The sequence below is a fragment of the Hibiscus syriacus genome, unplaced genomic scaffold (genome assembly GCF_006381635.1).
Source record: "Hibiscus syriacus cultivar Baekdansim isolate YM2019G1 unplaced genomic scaffold, ASM638163v2 tig00002338_pilon, whole genome shotgun sequence".
NCBI lineage: Eukaryota > Viridiplantae > Streptophyta > Magnoliopsida > Malvales > Malvaceae > Hibiscus > Hibiscus syriacus.
The window spans coordinates 1,214,276-1,224,307 of record NW_024061926.1 but is presented as its reverse complement, the minus strand read 5'-3'; the positions used below and the strand labels follow the sequence as shown (position 1 = coordinate 1,224,307).

The 10,032-nt window shown below is 35.5% G+C and overlaps 2 protein-coding genes across 3 annotated transcripts; both read right to left on the bottom strand.

The window, feature by feature from the left end:
• Positions 1 to 2,703: 2,703 nt before the first annotated feature.
• Positions 2,704 to 4,983, bottom strand: LOC120145227 (mitochondrial carnitine/acylcarnitine carrier-like protein). Its single transcript, XM_039159122.1, has 3 exons — positions 4,630 to 4,983; positions 3,887 to 4,280; positions 2,704 to 3,327 (listed from the first exon to the last, which is right to left on the bottom strand). The coding sequence occupies exons 2-3, from the start codon at positions 4,276 to 4,278 to the stop codon at positions 2,823 to 2,825; spliced, it is 897 nt and encodes a 298-aa protein (XP_039015053.1). The 5' UTR covers positions 4,279 to 4,280; positions 4,630 to 4,983; the 3' UTR covers positions 2,704 to 2,822.
• A 1,180-nt stretch (positions 4,984 to 6,163) lies between these two features.
• On the bottom strand, positions 6,164 to 9,453 carry LOC120145209 (acetylornithine deacetylase-like). 2 transcript variants are annotated; one of them, XM_039159105.1, is made up of 10 exons: positions 9,077 to 9,453; positions 8,424 to 8,668; positions 8,178 to 8,286; positions 7,771 to 7,909; positions 7,638 to 7,695; positions 7,544 to 7,561; positions 7,297 to 7,419; positions 7,058 to 7,211; positions 6,940 to 6,973; positions 6,164 to 6,475 (listed from the first exon to the last, which is right to left on the bottom strand). In XM_039159105.1, the coding sequence occupies exons 1-10, from the start codon at positions 9,404 to 9,406 to the stop codon at positions 6,372 to 6,374; spliced, it is 1,314 nt and encodes a 437-aa protein (XP_039015036.1). In that variant the 5' UTR covers positions 9,407 to 9,453; the 3' UTR covers positions 6,164 to 6,371. The 2 variants fall into 2 exon arrangements, with proteins under 2 accessions (XP_039015036.1, XP_039015043.1); XM_039159112.1 differs by lacking the exon at positions 6,164 to 6,475 and adding an exon at positions 6,814 to 6,842.
• Between the last annotated feature and the right edge of the window lie 579 nt (positions 9,454 to 10,032).

Sequence of the window (10,032 nt, the reverse complement as noted above, 5' to 3'; positions counted from 1 at the left end):
AATCTTGTTGAAATTCATAACTTTGCATCTTCCAGCTCATCCTATTACTTTTTACAGTACTAAAAAGTTTTTCACCATTAGCTACTGTTATAGCTAAGAGTTGAATCTGAACCACTTCCACCCATTCCTTGGCATCCTATTACTTTTTACAGTACTAAAAAGTTTTTCACCATTAGCTACTGTTATAGCTAAGAGTTGAATCTGAACCACTTCCACCCATTCCTTGGCCCATTTAGGTGTCACAAAACTGTGGGTGCTACCACTATCAATCAACACATTAATAGGTTTACCTCTGATAAAGCCTTGAATCCTCAAGGTAGTATGCCCCACATTTCCTGTAATGGCATTAATAGAAATTTCCAATGCTTCTTTTGCTATTTCATCCCCCTCATTTTGTTCACCTTCTATCATTTCCTGTTCAGCAGAGTCCTCTTCTTCTTCCATGCATTTCAACTGCCTGACTTTACATTGATGTCCTAGAACAAATTTTTCTCCACATTTAAAACACAAGTTATTGGCTCTTCTGTATTCCAATAAACTCTATTTGGTATTAGTAGTAGGAGGAGTTGTCTTAGGCAAAAATCCCTTATTCCCACTGCTCTGTTGAATATTTGAGGGATTATAAGAAAAAAATTTGTTAACAGATTTGTACTTCTTCCCTTCAATTTCATTAGCCAATTCATAAAATTTGCTGCCTGTAGCTTCAGATAAATTCTTGGGCTCTAACACCTTCACCTTATGCTTTAATTCCTCCTTGAGACCACTAATGAAACTGGAAACAAAATAAGCCTCCCCCAGATGCATGTTCTGTTGTAATAAATAAGGTCTTAGCTCTTCAAATTTTTCTTGATATTCTTCTACACCCCCCCTCTGCATAAACTTATTGAATTCTTTAATAATATCAAAATAATTTCTATCACAGAATCTGTGACACAAATCAGCCTCAAATTCATGCCATGTCACTCTATACTTCTGCATAATGTAACCATCAAACCAGGTCTCAGCCTTCCCCACTAAATACATAGCAGCTATTTTCAGTTTCTGCTCCTCTGATATTCCAAACAAATTAATTTTTTTTGAGATTTCCTAATCCAACCCCAAGGATTGTTACCATCAAACATTGGCAGCTCCAATTTTGGTCTAGGTAGTACAGAACTTGTGTTCCCAAAAGAATTCTTAAAATAGTTTCTATTGTGCACATGTTCATCTTCCCCCTTAATCTCACTAGAACTACCCATCCGATTTTCTTCTTGCAACCTTGGATTAACAGTTTGATGATCAGTAAACTCCATAGGTTTAGAGGCTAATATCCCTGGTTCATTAGGTTGAAAAGTATACTTTTCATGCTCACTAAGAACCGTAATCAAACATGGCTGTTTACCTCCATTTTTGTCCTGCTTCTCAGCTGTTGTTGTTTGATTCTTCACTGACTGAGGTGAATCTTTCTCCTCAGATTCTTGATTGACCAGCTGTAAGATCCTCTGCAAATACCCTCTGTTCTCAGTCATCCCATCCTCCAAGGTTTGTATCCTTCCCTCCAACTCTGCTTTCTGCTCACCCCACCAAGCTGGTAAGGTTTCTTTCTTCACTTCTACTGCTTGTTCCGGTATCTCAATGGTTCCCTTCTTTTGCATCTTTCTTGTCTTTCCCAGCGTGAAAAATGGATTTTTGGATCACAAAACTTAGCTCTGATTACCAATTGTTATGATTTAGGATAGAAGAATTTTTTAGGGATTTAAGAAATAGAAGAAAGAGGTACATAAAATGTGCTCATTCATTCATTAGATTATCCTCAAAAGATTCGGTACAGTTTTATATATTAACAGGTACCCTACAGCTGGCAGTACAACCAAATAACAAAATAACTAACTCCCTCATGACTCACCCATCTCAGCCCTTTCAACCCTCTGATTAATATTAGATTCGTAATACCCCAAATCCCACATGTGCCTGTAATATTAATTAATTTGGGTTTATTCCTTACCACGTGATCCCCCTTTCATCTCCACTTCAGCCCCAATCTCTTTAGGTAACTTCTCAATCCCTAATCTCTTCTCAATCCCTAGTTCCTTTCCATCCTCCCCCAATTGTTGTTGCTTCACTCCTAATTTTCTTCTTCGATATTTCCCCAAATCTATTTCTTCAAATCCTAACTCACCTTCCATCGTGACATATATTTCAATTTACTTTTGAAACGGTGCGTACCAACTAAATGCCCGAAATCCATTAACATATAGTAAGAAAGATGAACTAAACAATCTCAATGGTTAAAATGACGATTGTTATCTTTAAATGTCTTGAGTTCGAACAAAATATTTAAAAGGTCGTTTGAGTGTTTATTGGCAAATGATTGAGTCTTTTGAATAGATACAATTTGTAATCACCTCGGACCAATAAAAAATATAGTCAAAAAGAGTAGAAAAAACGCCAACAACCAGTTGATCTCATAGGATGAGATACTAAATCCCTTAAGTTAGGAGTTTGAATTCTGATGTCCGAGAAGAAACAAATTGAGTTGAGAGGATCGTTCTTATAATAAGCCTTTATAAAATCCAATCTAAAATTATCAAATAGATCGGATACCAATAGTTAAAAGAAATATGGAATCATCTGCAAAATCCCTTGAAGAAAAATAACTATAAACAAAGGAGTAAATGTAAATATGGGTGATTTCCATTGATGTAATTGATTCATCAATCTTGAAGAATGGAAACCCTGTCACATTACCAATTTAAGCATCATCATTCATTGACAGAAAATGCCTTTGACAGGAGCAAATATGATAACAATGTTGAACTTTTAACTACAGCAACAACAATTGATTATCCTAAACTAGACCTTGTCACTTCATATGCCAAGAAGCATGCTCCATTTGCAGGGATGCTTCGTGCCATGGCGGGGCCGAATCCCTTGTAAAGACCTTTCACTCCCTCTGAAGCTAAGATGGATTTAAAGGCATGTATGGAGCCTTTGTATTTGGGATTTTTGTAATCGTCTACTTGGATCACGCTCTTGACAACATCAGTTGGGTAGACAGAGCACCAGAATGAAGCTCCGGCCAAGCCTCCGGCTACAATCAAAGACCCTCTTCCCAGTTTCGAAGTGTCCATCCCTCCTGCCATGTACTGCTTCAATGCTTCATAGACACCAAACATTGCAGCATTTCCAGGAACCTCACGACCCAAGGTGGGAACCAAGCCCTTGAAGAGTCCCCTTGCACCACCTTCGGACCTCAGCACTTGCCTGGCTACATCCATTGGCCCTCCATACTTCACAGCCACACTAGCTGAGCCAGAATCCGCCATCAATGCACTCTGGGCTTGCAATCTGCTTACAACATAAGACCCCATAGTATGATTTAATACTTATCTCCATGCATCCAAGTTGAAAAAGAAAAGGAAAGGGTTAATTCCACCAAGAATCTTCAAACTATCAACATTTTCTAATTGAGTGTTCAAAGTGCCAGTATTTTATTACTCTGAGTCATTTCGCCAGCCAAATCGTGAGTTTAGACATTAAATGCCAATTTGGATTATGATGTAGACCACATTTAATAAAACCGAACAAATTGTAAACAAATGTATACATGTATAGGCAGCTTAGATGTGTTAAAAAAACTAAGGACTATTTCTTTTAGCACGATTATGCAGTAAGTACACACGTATTTATAATTGGATCTAATATGATTTAAATATGTTCAACTTTTAGATTTAAGTTGAAATTTAACACCCAAGCTAATTAAGCTGATCAAAGGACCTAATTGACACAATATTGACACTCTGAGGATTCGAATAGAGCATTCTGACTCCCGATCAATTCAGATTTCGGACCTTAACCTATAAAGCAATTAACCCAAAAAGGGAATATGAAAAGCCAATAAGCTGACCTGCATTTGATCAATTCAGTGGGGCAAGCCAAGAATGAGACAGCAGCTCCAGCCCCAGCCCCAGCAATGACCTGCTGGTTAACTGTGAGAGGGGAGCCGGGCTCTGATCTCAACAATGCCTCCATTTGCCCTCTCACCGTAAAGAGGACAGCATTCATGGCTGCCACAGTGGCTAGTGGAGCCCCCATACCTTTATACAAACCCTTGGGGCCTTCAGTAGCTAAAGTCTGCTTCACAGAATCCATAGCACCACCATACTTAGGTGCTTGACCGGGTAGTGGAGCAGGCTGGCTTTGAAGCTTCACCTTGATGGTATCAAAAGGGTGCCCAACAATCAACTGTGCTGCTCCTCCCACAGTTCCAGATGTTAGGTCCTTAGCTACATCTCCCATCTCTGCAAATGTTAAGCATTACTATAATTAAGTGGCATTGAATACATTAGAGGGAAAGGTGTTTCTCCTTTAATAATTGAATTAAAAACTCGATTACAAGACATCAACGGCAGTAATTCACAAACAAGGAGTGTAGCATCCACTTTTAGAACTTTGGGTTTTTATTAAAACGTACAATAAAATCAGCAAGTTCAATCGAAGTTAACAAACAAGGGGCAGTTACCTAAAAAAGGGAAGTGGAAAAGACAATAATATCATGGCAAATGGATGAAATTCAGGCATCACAGATTTAAAAGCCAGAAGTTGAACAACTGTAAGCAAAGTATATATGAAATACTACCTTTGTCTTACCTTAAAAATGCAACAAAATGAAACCGAATCGAATTTGATAGAGAGTTAAAAGTCCCAACCCTAGTTCTGAAATATGCTTCAAAAGCCACCTCAAAGTTCCTTCCTTTTGAACCAAGAAAGAGATGCAGAGCTGAATAATACAAGAAAGTGAGAGAGCATTTGGTGAGGCTTGTTTTAACTTTTTAAAGGGCTTGCAAGGGGTGATAGACTGATGGGAAATAATATAAAGGCATAAAAATGGAATCTCAGGGAGAAGAGGGTTGGTGGGTAGGTTGAACGAGTTGAAGACCGACAACTCTGGTGAAGAGACAATTTCACACGAAGGAACAGTAACGAACAGATTTGTGGTTTTGAGATGTGGACACTATTGCGGATATACAAGCAGAAGTATTTAATATATATAATATTTAATATTTTTGGTTAAATCGATTAAGTAACCGATTTTGAATAGAATTAATCGTCAACTGAATATTAAAAAAATCACTCTTCCATTGAACAAATTTGATAGCGGACCATTTTAACCGAATTAATTTGACCCTTATTCTTAATCAATTTTTTAACATTTCCCTTCATTTGAAAAAATTATTTTAATCTTTTAAAAAAATTAATCTTTGAACATTTTTAAAAAAAATTGAATCAATTAATATAAAAATAACGGAAATTTAATAATTTTTATTCTTTGAACATTTTTTAAAAAAATTGAATCAATTAATATAAAAATAACGGAACTTTAATAATTTTTATTTTTTTACAAATTTAAATATTTTTAAGTTTTTTTTAGTTTTTATAATTTTTTAATAATTTAAATTTTTATATGATTTTTATATTTTATCATTTTTAAAATATTTTTTAAAAATATTTTTAAAATTTTTACTTTTATATAAAAATAAAATAATGAATCATTGCATTAATAAAATAAAATATTTTTTTAAATTAATCACTGATATCCAATTTATTGACCGACTAATCCAGATCGGGTACTACAGAGGTAAGAGTGACCCTCCCAATCCAATTTGTTCTATTCATGAACGTCAATGTTTGAACCCCTAGACTTGCTTAAGAAATAAATTGTCTCATCTCATTAGATCAACTAATCGTTGATAATAAAATAAAATAATTGGTGTTTGTGTAATGACTTTAGTTGTTAGTCAATTGATTTAATTAATAAATTTAAGAGCTAAAAGACAAAAATATGATTCTACCCTTTTTGTTTTGGCTCCCATTGTAGGAAGTGGTTGGTGAATGGTGACTCGGTGCCCACTGTACAGCTGCGAAAGCAGTGCACACTCATTTAGCTAATGACACAAGAGATGCCTTCATTCTCTCCCAAAACATAGGGAAAATACCGATAATTGATTGGTTTGGTGAGATACCTTCTAAGCAAAATGATTTAAACGTTTAAGAATTCAGTAGATTGAGTTGGGAAGATCATCACGTAATAAATCCCCGTAAAATTTGATCCAAAATAGTTGATCAATAGATCGAATATTTATGATTAAATTAAATATATATATATGGGGAAATATATCGATGATTAAACCTTTAAGTCATCTTGAGCCAAGTTTCCTACATACAAATTCACGTAAAAAGCAACAGAAATAACTAAAACCCCAGTAAACAAACAGCAAACTTTGTGCAGTAGGCACCCTGTATGGAAATATTCATACAAACAGTTCACATGTCATATAATTGATGGGAGAACAATAACGATTCTTATTTAGTTCATATATAATCTACTGTATTCAGTCCTCTAATTCAGCGATGATGCTCGTAAAAACGTGATAGCCTTCACACATGTCCGAAAGAAGGCAGTACTCATTCTTGGCATGATACGTTGCCATTAAACCTGCACATATCAGTGTGAAAAAAGAAGCATTCTTAGATATTTCATGATCTCTTGCATTGTTCTCACATTAAAACACCATAACTAACTATGAAGCAACATTCTAAAGATTCTATTCAGTTGAATCCGGTTAATTCCAAAAGCAAAGAGAACAAGAGGCCCAAATGTTTGCAGTAATTCTCTATAGATAGCCCCAACTTCAATAGATATACACGACATGGCATCATATATAGATATTATTAACCCTTCATGCATCTAACTTCACTTGCCTGCAAACTGATTCACTTACCATGCAAATTGGGACTACAGTAACTGCAGGCTAGATAATCTGGCCGAGTGGATTACTTTGATAAGTATCAGCTATATGTACCTTAAAACGTTAACTTAATATACAGTAAAGTCTCACTATTTGCAATAGATTTTAAGAACTTAATTGCAAAATGCATAACGTGATAATGTTCTCATACCATAGCCAGCCGTTTGAACATCAAAACCTTCATCCTGACAGAATGAGCAAAAACAAGTAACTAATGACTGTTTCAAAGAAAGCCATGAACTATTAAACTATGTATGAATGTATCTCACTTTCAGCTCTCGAATGAGAGGCAGACTTCCAGTAATTGAGTAAGGCTTCACATGCCCAACTGCCTCTTTAGTAGCTTTGCACAATACGTGGAATCCACGAGAATCAAGATCACAAGCAACTCCAGACATTGCCTCATCAAAAGTCAAAGTAAGGCTGTAAACAGATTATAAAGTAAATGAAAAATTTAACTTTATCAAGAACAAGTTTGTTGTACAAAGAAAGCGAAAAGAGGGCATACCTTCCTCTAATGTTTTCATCATGGAGGATATACTTTGAAACTGGACCCCGTATGTCTAGCTTGCCTATATTTTCATTTATGTCATCTACATATTCTTGTAGCTTTTTCATTACATCATTTACACTGAGATAGAGTAGAAAAATTCTTAAAGAAGAAATACCAATTATCGATTTTGTTTGGGAAGGAATAAAAGATCTTCCACCAGCAAATAACTTGAAAGATGTAATTGAGTTTGAGGGTTACTTACTCGTAGAAAGGAGTTAACCTGCATCCCGGAAAAAGGTTGTAAGAACACATTTTATGACGAGAGACTCTATAAACATTCTGGAAAAGTAATAAACCTGACATCCCCTGATATTGTACACTCTCCAGGAATTTGATTGATTCCACCACCTGGATCTACACTAAAGAACTTCATTGATGAGCAACCTTTACTCTCAAGAATAACTTGCTAATCTACGGTTTAAAACTTACAACTCCATTGTGTTGGTTTCATGGTTGATGGTGTAGCAAATCCGTATACTTGCTCTTTCGGATGAGGAGGAAAGTCTTTATAAAACCGTAGTTGGATTTCTTTAAGTGCTTCCATGCCTAGCTCCAATGCATTTATAGCCTGCAGATAATTAACAACTTCAAGGTTAATGGAGAAAGGAAAAACATGAATATCCTTCCTATTTCTTGTAAAGAACCAAAAGATCAGTTTGCAAAAATTTGATAACTGCACACAAGTATTGCAGCGATATTCATATTCTCGAGGTAAAACAAACAATATTTTTCTATCAGAAAAACAATTAATCACCAACTATCTCAATAGGTAATATTAGGATATCTGTTTGTTTTTATAAAGAATGATTACATTTTAATTAGGCAAAATGTTATACCTTGTGTGCTAAACCGCTGTGAAAAAGCTTCCCCGTCACATGGAGTTTCCAGGGTATCATACCACCGGTACCAATGCAAGGTTGCTTATCAGCTGTATCAATCCAGAAACTGGGAAATCATATGAATTAGTATATGAGAAAGGACAAATAACGATAAGCTTTATTTTATAGCATAACTATCACATGTGAAACACGCTTTATACTACAAATACTCGTATTTCTCCTTTGAGATATCGAAATACTCACAGTGGACCTCCCTTCAGCTTATCAAGCAGACCAGCCTTCACTAGTGCGTCAACACCGACTCCAGTTATTGCTGAGTTCTCTTCATTGGCTATAAATACTGCAACAACAGTTGATTTTAACATTGGTTTTGTCTCAGCAAGTCTCTTCATTAGTTCAGTTACAAGGGCAACATGTCCCAAACAATCAGTAGTTCCCCGGCCACGAAGTTTGTCACCTTCAATGCTCAACGAGAAAGGATCAAAATCCTGCAAATGCAATTATCATATAGCGTAAACCATCAATCCATTTCAGTTCTAACATTCAAATTTTGGTATACAATATATAATATCAAAGTTCCTAGTGTAACAAACTGTAAATGACTTGAAATTAAGAAGGAAGAGCTAACGTTAACAAAATTGACACAGCCAAATATCCATAGAATTTAACAAAATCAAAACCCACCCAAACCCGATTACCATTATATACCGAATACAAACCAAACCCAGAAACTAAGAAATTCACCCCTGGAACGCAGAACAACCTTTCTTTTAGCAGACAAATTCGAACTTCAAACAAAACCCAAGTTTTGGATGATAAAAAAATGTAAACCTAAAATCAAATTTTGTAATAACATTGAAATAATAGATTCAAAAAAGAAAAAGGAAAGTGAGTACCCAATCATTAGGGTTAGCTGTGACAACATCCATATGCATACCAACAAAAGACAAGATTTTGCCAGGCTCAGTCCCAGGATATTCCACAATGAGATTGCCTCTTCCAGGGAAATAAGTAACATGGTTAATAACTAAAGGACCTCCCCCAGTTGCTGTGCTGTAAGGTTTGAGACAATCTAGTAAATGGTTCACCACCTTGTCTTCTTGTGGGATCAGTTCTGGAGGGTTGTTTTGAAGGAACTTGGATTCTCCTATGATCTTTGCTAGAAGTGAGACAAACGATTCCTTGTTTAGATCGCCCATGGCTTGTTTCACGTTCGAAGTTGCCATTGGAGACTTGAAGAAAACAGAGTAGATTTTGTGTTTCACAAGCTAAAATGTTACTCCTGATATAAAAATAGCTAAAATATATGGTAAACTGCATGTTTAGTACCTGTCACTCAACTATTTCTTTTTCCTAAAATCATATATAATATAATATTTTATTTTATTTTGATCATCAACAATTAAAAAATTAACAGAACTAATGTTGTGTTTTTGTTTATTTTTTAATAATAATATGACATTATTTTATGGTGACACATTAATACAAAAATGGATGTCCCTTGTTCCCATATGTAATGGGGTAAAGGGGAGGTAAGATAGTAGGCTGCCCCCAACACTAGGTTGAGAGCAGCTTCCGTAGGAGACCTCCAAATTATGAAATGCCCTTCATGAGACTTAATCCAACGACCTCAAGGTTAAGAACCTTGTGCTCTACCAACTGAGCTGGATGGTCATTTCAAATGGTGATACATTAATATTATCGTTAATTTATTAATGATGAGTGATCAAAATGAAATCAAAATTAAATATTAGTAATGATTTCAAATATCTTTTTTTTTTGTATTGGGAAATCCGATTGTGTGTAGGGGTGAGCAAAACTCGACTAGACTCGAAAATCGATTTTTTTGACT

What these genes read in the sequence shown, in the direction of transcription:
- LOC120145227 (XM_039159122.1), bottom strand. Translation starts at nt 4,278, where the DNA reads ATGGGAGATGTAGCTAAGGACCTAACATCTGGAACTGTGGGAGGAGCA. An exon ending in ACTGAATTGATCAAATGCAG is followed by an intron (nt 3,328 to 3,886) that starts GTCAGCTTATTG and finishes TGTTGTAAGCAG; the next exon opens with ATTGCAAGCCCAGAGTGCAT.
- LOC120145209 (XM_039159105.1), bottom strand. Translation starts at nt 9,406, where the DNA reads ATGGCAACTTCGAACGTGAAACAAGCCATGGGCGATCTAAACAAGGAA. An exon ending in ACAGCGGTTTAGCACACAAG is followed by an intron (nt 7,910 to 8,177) that starts GTATAACATTTT and finishes AATTATCTGCAG; the next exon opens with GCTATAAATGCATTGGAGCT. An exon ending in TGTTCAAACGGCTGGCTATG is followed by an intron (nt 6,476 to 6,939) that starts GTATGAGAACAT and finishes TGATATGTGCAG; the next exon opens with GTTTAATGGCAACGTATCAT.